Source organism: Chionomys nivalis, chromosome 1 (genome assembly GCF_950005125.1).
Source record: "Chionomys nivalis chromosome 1, mChiNiv1.1, whole genome shotgun sequence".
Classification (NCBI taxonomy): Eukaryota; Metazoa; Chordata; class Mammalia; order Rodentia; family Cricetidae; genus Chionomys; species Chionomys nivalis.
In genome coordinates this window covers 131823130-131841083 of record NC_080086.1, presented here as the reverse complement: position 1 = coordinate 131841083, position 17954 = coordinate 131823130, and the positions used below count along the sequence as shown (strand labels likewise).

The following is a 17954-nucleotide window of genomic DNA, read 5'->3' as shown; positions in this document are numbered from 1 at the left end:
AAAAAAAGAAAAGAAAAGAAAAGAAAGCTTGTTACAAGAGGAATCATACGATTGCAGGTATAAAGAGAACTTTAAGGCCTGTTGTGTGGCACACACCTAATCCCAGCCTTAGAGGCAAAGGCAGGCAGATCCGTTAGTTTGAGGATGGCCTGGTCTATATAATGAGTTCTAGGCCAGCCAGGCATACATAGTGAGACCCTGTCACACCCCACCCCATCTTACTCCCCAAAGAAAGATATTATTAGATACTTGGCATGTCTGGATCAGCTCTCTAGGATCATAGCTATAACCAAGGTTTGTTTGGTAAGTTGTTCACAGGGCTCAGAGCTCCCGCCAGAGGGTTGTTACTCTTCGGTCCACCCGGAAACGGAAAGACAATGCTGGTAAGACTGCTGCCAAGGTTGAAGGTTTATTGAGATGCTAGAAATCATATGAAAAAAAGTAGTTCTGTATTGTTGCTGAGTCTATTATTTATTACTTATTGTTGTAATATACTTCTTGAGTTTTCATGCAAAAATAAATGGAAAATTGTATGTGACTCTTCATAGCATGTTTTTTTGCTTTATTTTGAGGAAGAGCTTTCTTTACTATACTGAGGATCTGTCTAATGACACTTAGAATTTGTTCATCTTAACAAGTTTCTTTGACCAGTTAGTTTGCTGTTGATTTTCTTGTAGTTTTTTTTACCAAAATCTGAATACCTATATCTGCATCATTCTTCTGAACTATGAAAACAAATAGATATTAAAGGCATGGTGGCACTAGGAGGCAGAGGCAGGAGGATCACTCTGAGTTCAAGGCCATCGTAGTCTGTGCAGTGAATTCCAGGCCAGCCATGGCTGCATAGTGAGATGTGGTCCCAAACACAAAACCCAACAGGAATAGAATAAGTTTTTCCTTGCCTGTTTAACTTTCTCTGGCCAGTATCTTCCTGCCGAAGAGAAGAGAACTCCTTCCTAGTTCTCTGGGAAAATAGTGTGTAGACTTGTCGTAGCTGATGCTGAGGGTCACATCACACATCTGGTACTTCTATGATCATATGTAGCTGCTTTTTAAAAAATCAGGATGTTGAACTAACATATTTACTCTTCTGATCTTAAAGGCTAAAGCAGTAGCTGCAGAATCTAATGCCACCTTTTTCAATATAAGTGCTGCAAGTTTAACTTCAAAATATGTAAGTGTTCCTTTCCCCATATTGTCATGTTTTTAAATTACTCTTAAGTGCTATTTAAATAAAATGATAGCAATATTACAAATTTTTTTCTATGAGTTTTATGACTGTATGTATGCTTATGTGTAATGACTATTACTCTTCAAGGTACAAGGTTTTGTGCACTTTTTAGCTGTTTTAAAATTAGAATTATGTTGTTGAATACTGTCATAGTAGGTCCTAGGTTAAAAAAGGGCCAAACCTGCTTGGATCTAATTCTGGAAATGTATTGCACAAATAAATAAGATGTGGAAATACATCCTTGGGAGGCTGCAGGTCTCAAGACCTAAGTGTTAGCAGTTATAATACCTTCTGGGAGTCACAGCAGTAACTGTATTTTAAGTCTCTAGTTTCTGGTGTGCTGATAATTCCTGGTAGTTCTTGGCTTGCAGATTCACATTTCTGTGTTATCACATGACAATTTCTGTAATTTCCGAGTTTGCATTTCTTTCTTTTTTTTTTTTTTTTTTTTTTTTTTTTTTTTTTTTTTTTTTTTTTTGAGACAGGGTTTCTCTGTGGTTTTGGAGCCTGTCCTGGAACTAGCTCTTGTAGACCAGGCTGGTCTCGAACTCACAGAGATCCGCTTGCCTCTGCCTCCCAAGTGCTGGGATTAAAGGCGTGCGCCACCACCGCCTTTACATTTCTTTTTTTTTTTTTTTAAATATTTATTTATTCATTATGTATACAATATTCTGTCTGTGTTATGCCTGCAGGCCAGAAGAGGGCACCAGACCCCATTACAGATGGTTGTGAGCCACCATGTGGTTGCTGGGAATTGAACTCAGAACCTTTGGAAGAGCAGGCAATGCTCTTAACCTCTGAGCCATCTCTCCAGCCCCCCCGAGTTTACATTTCTATGTGTTATAAGAATACAGTTTCTTTAGAGAGTAGAGCTCACCCTAATGATCAACTTAATTTGGCCATTTCCAAATAGAGTCTCATTTATAGATACTAGAGCTAGGGCGTCAGTGTGTTTGGGGGGGCAACATAATTCAGGCTGTAATAAATACCACCACTTCTACTTAGGCTCCCTAATGTGGCTATCTAGAGAGAGATATATATGTGAGAACAGGACTTACAGTAAAGTGAATATTCCCTGCTCTTTGACTCTAAATTAAAATATGATGTAAGTCTTCTCTTTTGTTTTGTTTTCATTTTTGAGACAGAGTCTCTGTATGTGGCCCTGGCTGTTCTGAAACTTCCTATATAGACCAGGCTGGCCTTGAACTCACAGAGAACCACCTGCCTCTGCTGGTATTAAAGGCATATGCTATTATGTCTGGCATTTCTTGGTTTCTTTTGTTTGTTTGTTTGATTTGTTTTTAATTGCTTTATATTACAGTTTAGATTTCTAATTTTCCTTCCACTGACTCCAGTAGTATTCAAAGAAGAATTCAGTCCAATTTGGGAGTAGTGCAGCCGAACGTGCAGGGTTTAAGGAGAGCTGGGACCTTTTGCAGTCAAAAATGTTTTTGCTGTACAAGTGTGAGAATCTAAGTTTGACCTCTGGAATCCACACTAAATAGGTTAGGCATGGCAGCCTGTCCTTGTGATTCCAGCTGGGGAGGTGAAGACAACCAAATCCTTGGGCCTTATAGGTCAGCCCAGCATAGATGACTTATTGAACTGTAGGCCACTGAGAGACCCATTCTCAAAAAAAGAGAGCACCAAGATGGTGGTACTGTGCATGCACAACACACATACACATTCACACACACACATGCACACAAAATGAATAGATCTGTCTTGAATGTTTATAACTAGTAAGAATGGAACTGGTGTACTGTAAGAATGTGAAATATTTCCCACTAACCTTTAAAAAGCAAATAGTGTGATTTCTAAAATTATACAATCTTATCATAAGGTCATGAAGTTAAATTTTAAATCATGATAAAAACTGGAATACTATTGCATTTAAGTGTGTTAAGCGTGCATCATTTGTAGGTGGGAGAAGGAGAGAAGTTGGTGAGAGCTCTCTTTGCTGTGGCTCGAGAACTTCAGCCGTCTATAATTTTTATAGGTAAGTATTTTCCCAACTTAGTTGAGCATTTATGAAATTCCACTTTCCAAGTCAGAGAATTTTGCTCAAAAATTTGCTATTGAGAAGGACAGCATTTTAAAGAATGAGTTCAGTAGGTCTGTTAATAAGTACGAACTGGATGGATGTTAGATGGCTTACTTAGAGTGCTCTTAAACCCTCACCTTTGCATTTCCTCTAGATGAAGTCGATAGTCTTCTGTGTGAAAGAAGAGAAGGGGAGCACGATGCTAGTAGGCGACTAAAAACTGAATTTTTAATAGAATTTGATGGTGTAAGTATTGGTAATCTCTATATATGTGCACACATATATATTCTTTAAGATTTATTTTATCGGCCAGATGGTGGTGGCTCATGCCTTTAATCCCAGCACTCGGGAGGCAGAGACAGGCGGATCTCTGTGAGTTCGAGGCCAGCCTGGTCTATAAGAGCTAGTTCCAGGACAGGCTCCAGAGCTACAGAGAAATGCTGTCTCAAAAAAAGAAGAAAAAGAAAAAAAAAAAGATTTATTTATCATATATTTTTGTGCATTTGCCTGCATGAGTTTTTGTGCACTATATTTGTATATGTGTTCAGAAGCCTACTGAAGCCTGAAGAGCACATAAAATTCCCCCAAAGCTAGAGTTACATGTGGTTTTCAGCTGCCATGTAGGTGCTAGGAACTAATTCAAGTCTTCTACAAGAGAAACAAATGCTCTTAACCTCTGAGCCATCTTTCTAACCACTGATTATACTTTTTACTTTGACAGTATTTTAGTATGTATACTTTCCTACTAAATGACCCAAACTATTAATACATGTATATATATAGTTTTTCTTTTTATTTTATCTAAAATACTGACAAAACTTTTTGGCTTGCAGGTGCAATCTGCTGGAGATGACAGAGTTCTTGTAATGGGTGCAACTAATAGGCCCCAAGAGCTTGATGAAGCCGTTCTCAGGTAGTGAGATATGTTTATGACAGTTTCATTTCTTGTGCTCATCTCTCCTGTCTCTCTTTTTGTGTATAACCCTGGCTGGCCTGGAATCTATAGCCATCTGCCTGCTTCTGCCTTCTCAGTGCTGAAACTAAAGGAGTGCGCCACCATCACCCAGGTTCATCTCACCTACCTCGGATATTCTGCACTTACTGCTCTAAGAGTAAATGGTTTTCCCCATATGTTGTCACTTCCTAGTGTTGCCGACTATACCAATGTCCTAGGATCATGCCTAGGTCATTATTAAAACTATTGTCTACATACTATATTTAGATAAACCATTTCTTTTGCATTAACTTTAAAGTCTAAATGCAGTTCTTACCATCATTTTCCCCCCTGCTTTAAGACAGGGTTAATTTTTGTAGCCCTGGCTGTCCTGGAACTCACTCTGTAGACCAGACTGGCCTCAAACTTACAGAAATCGGCCTGCCTCTGCTTCCTGAGTGCTGGGATTAAAGGTGTGCGCTGCTCCTGCCTGACTCATTCTTTTTTTATTTTTTTTCAATTTATTTATTTATTTTTTGGGGGGGATGGGGGCCTGCACATGCATGTGAATGGAAAATGAGGACATCCTTCCAGAATCTTCTGGCTCTTTGTACTACTTGATGTAGAAGATCAAATTAAGGTCACCAAGCTTAGTGCCAAGCACTTTTACTCACTGACCATCAGGCCTGTTTTTGTTTTGTTATTCTTTTGAGACAGGGTTTCTCGGTATAGCCCTGGCTGTCCTGGAACGCACTCTGTAGACCAGTTCAACCTTAAAGTCAGAGATCTGCCTGCCTCTGCCTCCTGAGTGTTGATTTTTAAAAATTATTATTATTAATTATTATTATTATTTTAAATCTTTGATTTTTTGAAATAGGATCTTATGTATCCCAGGTTTTGCTTGGGCTCACTGTTGTATTCAAAGCCTTAAACTCCAAATTCTTATATTTATATAAAATTTGCTTTTCCCCATTATTTAATTATTTTAGCCCTGGCATCACCATGCTGCGCCACCCAGGTGTTAGGTGGCTGAGGTCACTGTCCACCCTGCAAACTGCCATCCTAACTGGAGCAACTTTGGGCACCTGATACTTACATTCCCTTTATTTAAACGTCATGAAGTACTGTGGGTTAAGATGTAATTCAGCTGTACTTGCCAATAATAATTAAAATTTTTTAGTATTAAAAATAAACATACAGTTGTCAAAAAGTGTAAAAATACGTCCAGAATGCCTTTCATAATTCATAAAATCATCTGGATTATATGCTGGGTGAGCTCTGCTCAGCTTTCCACACAGTAAAGCTTTGTAAATTAAAACATAGTAATGATGAAATGAACCTTTCTGTTTCTGTAATCTTTGTTCTTTTTAGTTGTTTTTTTAGAAGACTTCTTATTCTGCTTATTATTCCAGATATTATTTGATTTAAAATATTGTTGCTATTAATTTACACATACAAAATGGCAGACTTAATTTAACCATCTACTAAATTAAAGATTTTAAAGCATTAACTAGAGAGTTTGAAAAAAATAACAACTAAGCCTGGAGCCAAAGCCCTGTGATCCAAGCTACTTGGAAGGCTAAAGCAGGAGGATCACAAGTTCAAGGCCTTCCTTTACTATATTTAGGGTCAACCTGGGCAACTTAATGAGACTATATCTTAAGATAAAATATGAAAGGGCCATCAGAAAAGGGGCTGTCTAGCCTGTGTGAGTTCATAGGCTCAATTGCAGGTGAACCACCCACACTAAAAAAAGTAAAAATATCTTTTTGTATTAATAATCAGAAAGAACTTTTAATCGCCTTAGGTATTATATTTACAGCTTTTTCTATTGTTATTTGAGCCGAGTTACCTATAACTTCATATTTATATTTCTAATTTGATTTTTCAGGCGTTTCATTAAACGGGTATATGTGTCTTTACCAAATGAGGAGGTATGTATATTTATATTTCAATTTTTTATTAAAGTAAAAGCAAGTACCATCCTGACAATATTATATTTGCAACTCTGTGGTATAGCAATTTTGAGAACATTTTGTTGGGACTGGAGAAATAGCTCAGCTGTTAAGAGCACTGACTGGCTGCTCTTCCGAGGGACAGGGTTCAATTGCAAGCACCCACTGAGTGTTCACAACTGTGTCTCCAGTTCCAGGAGATCCAACATACATGTCGTGCACATACATACATGCAGGTACAAAATATCCATACACATAAGGTAAAATAAATCTTTTAAAAAAGCTCCTGTCTCGAAAAACCAAAAAAAAAAAAAAGCTTTGCAGTTTCTTAAAACAATAACCATAAACTTAAATAAGACCCAGCAGTTCCTGAACATTTTATCCAAAAGAAGTGGAGACTTCTCCAAAGAAGGAAGACATACCAACAGTATTAGACAGCTGTCCTAACAATAGCTTCAGCCTGCAAGAAAAGTAATTCAGTTGCTTAATGTATAAACAATGTGGAATATCCAGTCAATGAGTGCTATTTAGTTCACAAATTTATTATTTAATTTTATAGGGCTTGGGATATAGCTTAGAAGTAGAGCATTTGTCCAATATGTATAGGGCCCTGGGTTTGATCCATAGGACTGGAAAAAAATTCATCATCTGTACATATTACATTCATTAATATTAACAAAATTAAAAAATAGGGATTGGAGCCATATACAAACCAGTTATATATGATTTGATTTTATTGTTTTATTTATTTACTCATTTTTCTTTATGATTTTGTGTGTTTTGTTTACTGTATGTCTGTGTACCGCATGTGTACTTGGGCCCCAGACAGGCCAGAAGAGATCAGATCCCCTGAAACTGGAGTTTCAGATAGTTATGAGCTGCCATGTAGGTGCCGGGAATCAAACCTGGGTTCTCTGGAAGAGCAGCTAGTGTTCTTAACCACTGAGCTATCTCCCTTGCCCTGATTTTATTCCTTTTAGATGAAATATTTAGAAAAGACATATTTCTAAAGATATAGTCAGATGGTGGTTAGATAGGAGAGGAGATAGGAGTAGGGATTAATTGCAAAGAGGCATGAGTGAACTTCCAGGAGTGACAGATGTTCTAAAATGTTATTATGGTGATGGTTTTACAATTCTGTATAGTTAAAAGTCATTCGAATTAATACCTATAATGTATGAAATTCTTGCTATATAAAATCATATGTCATTATACCTTTTTGAAAACATTGTATTTATTGGAGCTGGAGAGATGGCTCAGCAGTTGAGAGCACTCTCTGCTCTTACCTGTGTGGGCTTGGTTCCCAGAACCCACATGGCAGCTTACAGCATCCTTAATATCAGGTTCAGAGGATCAGATACCCTTCTTTTGCTTCTGTGGGCATAGGACACATAGGCAGTACACATACATACATTTGAACAAATATTCATTCATCCAAAATAAAAATAAATAAGTCTTTGTAAAAAACTGTAGTTTTCTAGTTCAGGCTCTTAGCACCCTTGATAGTAACAATGGCTACTTTCTTGGTTCTGTATCTGGACAGTCTCCAGAAATTCCCTCATTAATTCTCACAGATAGTTTTTGTTGTATTTAACAGTCAGAAATAATGCCTAAGGTCAAGAATCAGGACTTGATTCTGGAATATTACATTAAGCTAATTCTTAGTTTATTAATTAATACTGACCAGTTTTTATAATTCTCATATCAAATTGGGCCTTTTTGGTAATTCTTTAATACTTACTTTCAGACGAGACTGCTTCTACTTAAAAACCTGTTATGTAAACAAGGAAGTCCTCTGACCCAAAAAGAACTTGCACAACTTGCTAGGTGAGTGGTTTCATTCATCTGATTCGTCTGTCTTATGGCATCAGTTTCATTTGTAAAAATTTCTCTTTGTGTGCTATTTAAAATGAGCTAATATAAAAAAATTGGTTAAGTAAAACAAGCTTGTTTAAAGTGAGCAAGTCATTTTCCAGAAATTTTCTTGTCTTTTACTTTCTTTTTTTTCTTACCTCCTCTTCCTGATATAAAGGAATTTCAATTTCTGTCTTATAGTAGATCTGAACTAAATATGTAATGACAATATAGTCTTTCTATATATAAAGTTCATAAATATTAAAATAATTTGAGAAGTAAAATCCCCTCATATTTGAGACCAACACAGATATTTTCATATATACTTCCTCTTCTGTATTAGGTAGAAACACATTTAACTTGTCCATCTGAAAACCTACCTTAAACATAGTAAGGAAGTAGAGTGTGGTGGTACATACCTTCTCCCAAACACTCAGGAGATAGAGGCAGTTGAGTCATGAATTCAAGGCTAACTTGGGCTACATATAGAGACCCCATCTCAAAGCCAAGAAGTGCCATGACATTGGAATGACAACTGCAGTGTCTTGCAGTGAAGCCCTGATACTGGAATCTACTCTGACTTCATCAAAACCTTTTTATGTGTGGCTGGGGAGTCACTCAGTGGTTAGGATATTGTCCACCCTTCAGAAGACTGATTCCCAGCAGGCCTTTTCTTTCCATTTCTCTTAAGACGCTCCTCCTTCCTTAAGCTCCCATCATGCCGGCTTTTCTCATAAAATTACATTTCTGGGCTGGAGAGATGGCTCAGAGGTTAAGAGCACTAGCTGCTCTTCCAGAGTTCCTGAGTTCAGTTCCCAGCAACCACATGGTGGCTCACAACCATCTGTAATGAGATCTGGTGCCCTCATCTGGCGTGCGGGCATACATCAAGGCAGAATGTTGTATACATAATAAATAAATAAATCTTTAAAAAATAAAATAAAATTACATTTCTATCCCTTCTTGGTGATCTATCATGTCTTGATAGATCTCTCTTAATGAACCTGATTCCTGAGAGGTGACTGTGTGGCAGCATCCTTTCCCAAACAGTGCTGCTGCTTTACTATCTTCTTATTATTATGTATACTAAATGGAAAATTACTAACAGGAAAGATTGTGGGTCAAGAATTCTTATAGACTGACTCAAAAGGATTCTTACAGAAGGCAAAGATCATAAGCAGGCCAGATACAGAAGATTTAGGACTTTTAGTAAACCCACTCAGAACACTGTTGGTTTATTTGAACCAAATTCTGCAATAAACCTCATGGGGGGGAGGGGGCTGGAGAGATGGCTCAGTGGTTAAGAGCATTGCCTGCTCTTCCAAAGGTCCTGAGTTCAATTCCCAGCAACCACATGGTGGCTCACAACCATCTGTAATGAGGTCTGGTGCCCTCTTCTGGCCTGCAGGCATATACACAGACAGATTATTGTATACATAATAAATAAATAAATATATATATATATATTTTTTTTTTTTTTTAAAAAAAAACCTCATGGGGTAAGGGGAGGGGAGTTGAGCCTGATTAATGATAGACTATATATTAAACACTTTCTCAATGTCCTTGTGTGGACACTGATTGCAGGCAGGACATCCACAGGTTACATCCCTCAAAATGGCAAAAAATAGTTTAAAAAGTCAGGTAGTGGTGTCACATGCCTTTAATCCCAGCAGTCAGGAAGCAGTGTCAGGTGAATCTCAGTGAGTTTGAGGCCAGCCTGGGCTACAGAGTGAGTTCTAGCACTAAAGCTACAGAGAGAACCCCTATCTCGAAAAACAAAACACAAACAAACAAAAAAACAATAAAAACAAAAATAGTTTAAATAACTGGAGGATCAGTTCAAGATCATCCTTGCTACATAGCAAGTTTGAGGCCAGTCTGGATATGAGTATAAAATAAATGAGTCTAGCCGGGTGCTGGTGGCACACGCCTTTAATCCCAGCACTCGGGAGGCAGAGGCAGGCGGATCTCTGTGAGTTCGAGGCCAGCCTGGTCTACAAGAGCTAGTTCCAGGACAGGAACCAAAAAGCTACGGAGAAACCCTGTCTCGAAAAATCAAAAAAAAAAAAAAAAAATGAGTCTGTTGAGGCATCATATTCAGGTGTGTCTCCTTTTTATAACTACCTTTTATGCCAAACACTTCTTTAATTTCTGTGCTCATTTAAAGAAATTTAAAGACTTTTTAGGTCTCACCTTACTAAGAGGGTGCTCTTTGCCAATTAACTTACCAATCAAGTCATTGTAACTGGACATGGTAGCACATTCTTTTAATCCCAGCATTGGGAGGTAGTACACTACATAATCAGCCCCCCCTTTTTTAATTGATATTTATTGAGTTCTACATTTTTCTCTGCTCCCCTTCCTGCCTCTCCCATCCCCCCTTTGACCCTCCCCCAAGGTCCCCCCATGCTCCCAATTTACTCAGGAGATCTTGTCTTTTTCTACTTTCTACTTCCCATGTAGATTAGATCTATGTAAGTCTCTCTTAGTGTCCTCATTGTTGTCTAAGTTCTCTGGGATTGTGGTTTGTAGGTTGGCTGTCTTTGCTTTATGATTAAAAACCACCTATGAGTGAGTACATGTGGTAATTGTCTTTCTGGGTCTGGGTTACCTCACTCAAATTAATGCGTTCTAGCTCCATCCATTTTCCTGCAAAATTCAAGATGTTTTTTTTTCTGCTGTGTAGTACTCCATTGTGTAAATGTATCACATTTTCCTTATCCATTCTTCGGTCAAGGGGCATTTAGGTTGTTTCCAGGTTCTGGCTATGTCATACAAAGCTACTATGAACATAGTTGAGCACATGTCCTTGTGGAACGATTGAGCATACTTAGGATATATACCCAAAAGTGGTAAATAGGTTGTTTCCTAATTTTCTGAGAAATCGCCACACTGACATCCAAAGGTGTTGTACCAGCTTGCATTCCCACCAGCAATGCAGAAGTGTTCCCTTTTCCTCACAACCTTTCCAGCATAAGTTGTCATCAGTGGTGTTTTTGATCTTGGCTATTCTTACAGGTGTGAGATGAAATCTCAGAGTTGTTTTGATTTGCATTTCTCTGATGACTAAGGATGTTGAACATTTCCGTAAGTGTCTTTCAGCCATTTTAGATTTCTCTGTTGAAAGTTCTCTGTTTAGGTCTGTATTCCATTATTTTTAATTGGATTATGTGGTTTTTTTGGTGTTCAATTTCATGAGTTCTTTGTATATTTTGGAGATCAGACCTCTGTTTGATGTGGGGTTAGTGAAGATCTTTTCCCATTCTGTAGGTGTTGTTTTGTTTTGTTGACCATGTCCTTTGTTTTACAGAAGCTTTTCAGTTTCAATAGGTCCTGTTAATTGTTTCTCTCAGTGTCTGTGCTGATGGAGTTATATTTAGGAAGTGGTTCCCTGTGCCAATGCGATCAAGTGTACTTCCCACTTTCTCTTCTATAAGGTTCATTGTGGCTGGCTTTATGTTGAGGTCTTTGCTCCATTTGGACTTGAATCAGCCCCTTTCTCAGAGAAAGGAAAAGTGATTGTGGTTATTTGTTGATTGGCTACTAACAGCTTATAGAGTTGACCTCTCCAGGTGATGTGTTTATAACTTAATGGGGCCTGCTTCAGAGCCTACCTTATCCTAAAGCAGAGGTGTCCTGCATTTTGACATTGCATATGACATAGTCATCTATAAGTGTGTTGGGTCTCATCCATAACTGTCTTCAGATGCATCATGGAGGCTTCAGGTGTTACTGCATGGTTCTCGAATCCTGGAAATTTGAGCTGTTATATAAGGGGTGAGCATTAGATTGTGTTGTTCTTATAAATGGGCCTTTCTATGCCCTTAAAACATTAAATCATGGCACTGGAGAGATGGCTGAGCAGTTAAGAGCACTGGCTGTTCTTGCAGAAGACCTAGGTTCAGTTCCCTACATTCACATTGGGTGGTTCACAACCACCTGTAAACTCCAGATCCAAAGGATCAGTGCCTTCTGGCCTCTGTAGGCACATGCACATACAGTTGTGTGCATACATACAACCAGGCACACATATACATAGAATAAATAAATATATTTAGAACGAAAAATCAAACCACATAACTATTAGCTTGCCTCTCGTGTAGAGATTTTTGTGTGCTCTTTCTGTTGGGACTTTTTATTTGTCCCACTGTATAGTTGAGGTTAGTCTCAAGCTTGTGATCCTTTTTCCTGTGTCTCATGAGATGTAGGAGTACAGGGAAGTTTTAATCTGCAAAGAAGGTAATTTGTTATCTTCTTCTATTGTTCAGAATGACTGATGGATACTCTGGGAGTGATCTCACAGCTTTAGCAAAAGATGCAGCATTGGGCCCTATCCGAGGTGAGTACGAAAGCATTTGAAACACTAGAACTTTGAATGGTACCATGTTATACATTTAGCCTCTTGAGAGATACATATTTTTACATTTTATTTATTTATGTATATGATAGTAATTTTTGTTTGTTTTTGAACAAACAGCCCCGGCTGTTCTAGAACTTACTTTGTAGACCAGGCTAGCCTCAAACTCACAGAGACCTGCCTGCCTCTGCTTCCCACTTGGCGGGATCAAAGGCACTAGAGTTTTGCATATATATTTATTTACACCATATGCATGTAGTGCCCACAGAGGTCAAAAGAGGGCATGAGATACCCTAGAACTGAAGTTACAGCCATTTGTGAGCTATCATGTGGGTGCTAGGAATCAATCCCTGGTCCTCTTGTAAGAGCAGCAAGTGCTCTTAACCACTAAGTCATAAGTATAAAAGAAGTAAAGTTGTATTAGTTCAAAGCTTGATACAAAACATTATCAGAGTAGAAGTTAGTGTTAGGAATATTTCTTAGAGGAGGTTCTCCACCAGGTGGCACGGAGAAAGCATGGCGAGGGGGAGAGAGAGAGAGAAGCAGAGACCACACTAAACAAGGAGACCACTTGTCCATTGGGGGGGCAGTTTAAATAGCCTGTGGGCGTTGTCTTGACCCTCCCTGGGGAGGGGGTCACCATTTGGCAGGCTTTCTCTGAGGTGGAGTTTGGACTAAGGCAACTCCCACAGGAGGGGGCTTGAAATGGAGCTTCCTGCCCAGTATTCCAAAGATGGATGTCAGGGTCTGGGATGAGGCCCCTGATTAAATATTTAAGTCAGTAGGCATTTTTTTTGTGAAATATATTAAATAGTTGAGGCTTTCTGGAAAAAGTGTTCTCTGTTCTCTGTTGCATGTTCACGATCTTTTCTTTAACGATCTTTTTTTTTTTTTTTTTTTTGGTTTTTCGTGGTTTTGGAGCCTGTCCTGGAACTAGCTCTTGTAGACCAGGCTGGTCTCGAACTCACAGAGATCCGCCTGCCTCTGCCTCCCGAGTGCTGGGATTAAAGGCATGCGCCACCACCACCCGGCTCTTTAACGATCTTTAAAATGTAAAAGTATATTGACTAAATGACTCAGTGCTTAAAGAACCTGAGTTCAGTTCCTAGCACCCATGTTAGATGACTCATAACTGCCTGTAACTCCAGCTTCAGGGGGATATAGTGCCTCTAGCCTTCAGGGGCACCTCTCCTCTACTTGTACAGGTCCCCCACGCACATAATGATTAATTATAATAATAATAAATCTTTAAAATGTAAGGCAATCTACAAAACATGTGAAAATAGCCCATAAACGTTACAAAACACCCCTTTTATAAGACCTTTTCTTGTTTTCTAAAACCTTTGGTACTCCTCCAAACCCTAAGTTTGGATCTGTCTCTATATTGGAGATTTACACAGTAATTTTTCGATTGAAGAATTGCTGCAGACCTCTTAACAAGTTTTAAGAAACAATGATAGTGGCTACAAATTGTCTTACTACCTGGTATGTAATTACATCTCATTAGTATACAAACAAAACAACACTGAGTCAAAACAAATTGATACAAACTAGTATTTAAATGGAAAAGCTTACCTTTAATCCCAGCATTTGGGAGACAGAGAGATAGGCAGATATCAGTGAGTTTGATGCCAGCCTGGTCTATAGAGCAAGTTCCAGGACAGGCTCCAAAGCTACAAAGAAACCCTGTCTCCAAAAAAAAAAAAAAGACTGCCCAAATGATTAGGTTTTCCCCATCTTAATAACTGCAGCAGCAATTATGAAAAACTCCATTTTTGATTTTATATATAGGCAGTCATAATATAGTGCACATTGTATAAAAGAAAACAGTACTTATGTTGCATATGTTAATTTTTTTGCTTTTATATGTAGTCTTGGCTAGCTAGGAAATCACTATGTGGAACAGTCTGGCCTCAAACTCAGAGAGATTTACCTGCCTCACAAGTGCTAGGATTAAGGGTATTTGCCACCATGTCACCATTAATTTTGTTTTTGTTTTTTCGAGACAGGGTTTCTCTGTAGCTTTAGGGCCTGTTCTGGAACTAGCTCTTATAGTCCAGGATGGCCTCGAACTCACAGAGATTCGCCTGCCTCTGCCTCCCAAGTGCTGGGTTTAAAGATGTGCACCACCATTAATTTTGACAAAGCTAAGACACATAGCATATATTGATTGCATTCATATTATATATTCACATCTCAATGGATATATGGGTTATTAAATATAGTATAATCATAATAATGTTCATTTAACTAGAATTATAAGGTGATAGTTTAAAAGATTTTAAAGCTAAGTAAGTATGGTAGTACATGCCTTTAATCCCAGCACTAGGGTGGCAGAGGCAGATCTCTGTGAGTTCAAGGTCAGCCTAGTCTATATAGAGAGTTCTAGACCGACCAGTGAGTGCTACACAGTGAGAGCCTGTCTTAAAGGGGGGGGGGGGTGCTGGAGAAATAGCTAAGTTAAGAGCACTGGCTTTCTCTTATGAGAACTGCAGTTCAATTCCCAAAACCACACTCCAGTTCTAACAATCCATCATGCTTTTCCAGCCTTTGCAGGCACTAGGTACTTTTATCTGATAAACAAGACATATGTGTAGACAAAACACCAATACATAAAATAGAAATAAAGTAAGACTTTAAAATGAATCTTAAAGCTTTTTAAGATTTAGCATTCTGGCTGGGCAGTGGTGGCGCACGCCTTTAATTCCAGTGCTCAGGAGGCAGAGGCAGGCGGATCTCTGTGAGTTCGAGGCCAGCCTGGTCTACAAGAGCTAGTTCCAGGACAGGCTCTAAAAGCTACAGAGAATCGAGACCAGCCTTGTCTTCAGAGCTAGTTCCAGGACAGTCTCCAAAGCCACAGAGAAACCCTGTTTTGAAACACCAAAAAAAAAAAAAAAAAAAAAAAAAAAAAGCTACAGAGAAACCCTGTCTCGAAAAACCCAACTAGATGATAACACCTGCCATTCTTCCCTGAAGTTCTGTGTGCATGCTTGTGCACATACAGGCATATATAATGGCTCATACATACCAAAAACGTTGAAAACAAATGGGAAAAAAAGAAGTAAAGCTAGCTGTATGGAATCCAAGGAAATAATCAACAGCAGAGAACACCCTCCCCCTCCATACAGAGTTTCTCAATAGCTTTAGATTCTGTCCTGGAACTTGTTGTATTGACCAAGCTGCCCTTGTGCTGGGAGTGCTGGGATTAAAGGCGTGTGCCACCACCGCGCAGCACAAATTCTTAAGACAGTGTACTTAGACAAACATAATAGTAGAACAGATATCCAAGCCCAAGTCTTGGTCCTACAAAAAATCCTTGGAAGGTCCTCACAGGGTCACTGATTCCCAGGTCCCTGTCAGAAGCCCATGTTTGTAGAAGAAATACTTCTGAACTTCTCAAAGATAAGTCCCCATGGGGTAGAGGGTCCTCAACAACAGAAATATTTTAATCTCCTCAAAGTTAGAGTCCCCCCCCCTCAAAAAACAAAAACAAAAAAACCTCCGAGGAACCAGTCTTGCCTCAGCACATTCTTTCAGTCTCCCAAACGTAAGATCACAATGTTGGAGACCATCAATCACAAAGGGGATACATTTCTACCTCCCAGAAGCAGTCAGCCAATGGGCAGGGCACAAACAGTTTGCATCTTCTCAACAAGTATCCCCTGGTATACTTAAAATGGCTCCCAGAAAAATAGTCCTTGATGTTCCTTCCTTCCTGACTGCTAACACTTATTTACAGGAAGTGATTCTCCAGTGAGAAGTGTGACTGACCAGATTTGGGTTACTGAATCTGATACCAGTTTCTGCCTCCATGCTGCTTTCCCAACTGCAGAGCAATACACAGACTAAGCACCAAATGAGACTTTTATTCTTAGTCAAGAGTAGAAATGCAGAACAGATATGGAGGGATGGCCCAGAGCTTTAGAGCACTTGCTGTTCTTCCACAGGACCTAGATTCAGTTCCCAGCACCCACATAGTGAGTGGCTGTCAACCACTCTAACTCCAGTTCCATAGGTTCTGATACCGTCTGTCTTCTGGCCTCTGCAGACAACAGACATGCACATAGTACACAGATACACATGCATGCAAACACCTAAAACATATGATATAATAATTTTTAAAAAAGGAATGGGGGGCTGGAAAGATGGCTTCAGAATTAAGAGCACTTGCTGCTCTCATAGTACTCAAATAGGTTTCCAGCACCCACATTGGATGGCCTACAACCACTTGTAACTGCAGCTCCAGAGATCTGATGCCCTCTTCTGGCCTCTTGAGGCACTTTCACACATGTGGCACACACAGAGTCATAAATTAAAAATAATAAATTCTGTTTTTTTAAGTAGAAATGGGAGAGCAATTTGCAAATAAACTTCTCTGATGTGTCAGTTTTTTTATAGTGACTAAGAAGCAAGAAAACTGGGTGGTTTGTTTCTTTTGGCAGTGCTGGGCATTGAAAGCCTCTAAATCTAGGGGCTGGTGAGATGACTCAGTAATTAGGAAGACTGGCTGTTCTTACAGAGGATCCAGGTTCAATTCCCAGCACCTACAGGGCAACTCTAAACCAACTGTAACTCCAGGAAATTGCAATGCCCTCCATATTTAACAGGTAATGCATGTGGTGCAACGACACACATGCAGACAAAACACCCATACACATCAACTAATTTATTTATGCCCGGTAGTTGTGGCGTGAGTCTTTAATCCCAGCTCTTAGGAGGCAGAAGCAGGTGATGGATCTTTGAGCCCGATGACAGCCTGACCTACAGAGCAAGTTCTAGGACAGTCAAGGTTACACAGAGAAATCCTGTCTTGAAAAACAAAAAATAACTTGGGAGGCAGGGGCAGGTGGATTTCAGTGAGTTCGAGGTCAGCCTGGTCTAGAGTGAGCTCCAGGACAGCCAGGACTACTACACAGAGAAATCCTCTCTCGAAATAAAACCAAAACCCTAAAACAGCAACAACAACAAAAAACAAAACAACAACAGCAACAAAAATCTTTTATAACAAACAAGTTGCTTTCTTCTTAGTTCTATTTCAAGTTTATAAGCAGTGGTTTGGAGCATATATGCAAGAAACTGAATGTCTCCATTTTCTCATTTATATTTTATTGTATGTGCTGTCTGTGTGAATGTCTCTTGACTTTAATGATGTGCATTGCACAGGTACTATTAGATCACTGTACTTATATTTGCCAATAAGAAATTTAAACTTAAAATATTTTTTAAGTATCTGACTTATGTTTTACAGAACTGAAACCAGAGCAAGTGAAGAATATGTCTGCCAGTGAGGTATGTATATTTTATGATTATTTTTCTTCATTTGAATCCTCTATAAGACTTGTAAATTTTTCTACTCTATTTAATTAGAAACAAGACAATTTTAACTTTGTTTCATTTAAATATATAAGGCTTATAAATCAGTTACTATGCTGTATTTTAGTAGTGGTTAAAAATGTAGTCATTTAATCAGGTTATGTAAGCACTGAGTGAAAAGCTACAAGAAACGTGATTTTGTATGTTAGGAGGATCCCTAGGGATGGAGCTTAGTGATAGAGTGTGTGCCTTGCACACGTGTAAAG

At 38.8% G+C, this 17954-nt stretch overlaps 1 protein-coding gene across 4 annotated transcripts in view; it reads left to right on the top strand.

Moving 5' to 3' along the window:
• Spast (spastin) overlaps positions 1 to 17954 on the top strand; it is a 54200-nt gene that overhangs the window by 32267 nt on the left and 3979 nt on the right. For all 4 annotated transcript variants that reach the window (XM_057778748.1, XM_057778737.1, XM_057778744.1 and 1 more), the window contains 9 exons: positions 309 to 383; positions 1103 to 1174; positions 3155 to 3230; positions 3430 to 3521; positions 4109 to 4188; positions 6101 to 6143; positions 7912 to 7991; positions 12287 to 12357; positions 17624 to 17664. In XM_057778748.1, coding sequence (XP_057634731.1) covers positions 309 to 383; positions 1103 to 1174; positions 3155 to 3230; positions 3430 to 3521; positions 4109 to 4188; positions 6101 to 6143; positions 7912 to 7991; positions 12287 to 12357; positions 17624 to 17664 — 630 coding nt within the window. The remainder of the gene's footprint in view (positions 1 to 308; positions 384 to 1102; positions 1175 to 3154; positions 3231 to 3429; positions 3522 to 4108; positions 4189 to 6100; positions 6144 to 7911; positions 7992 to 12286; positions 12358 to 17623; positions 17665 to 17954) is intronic.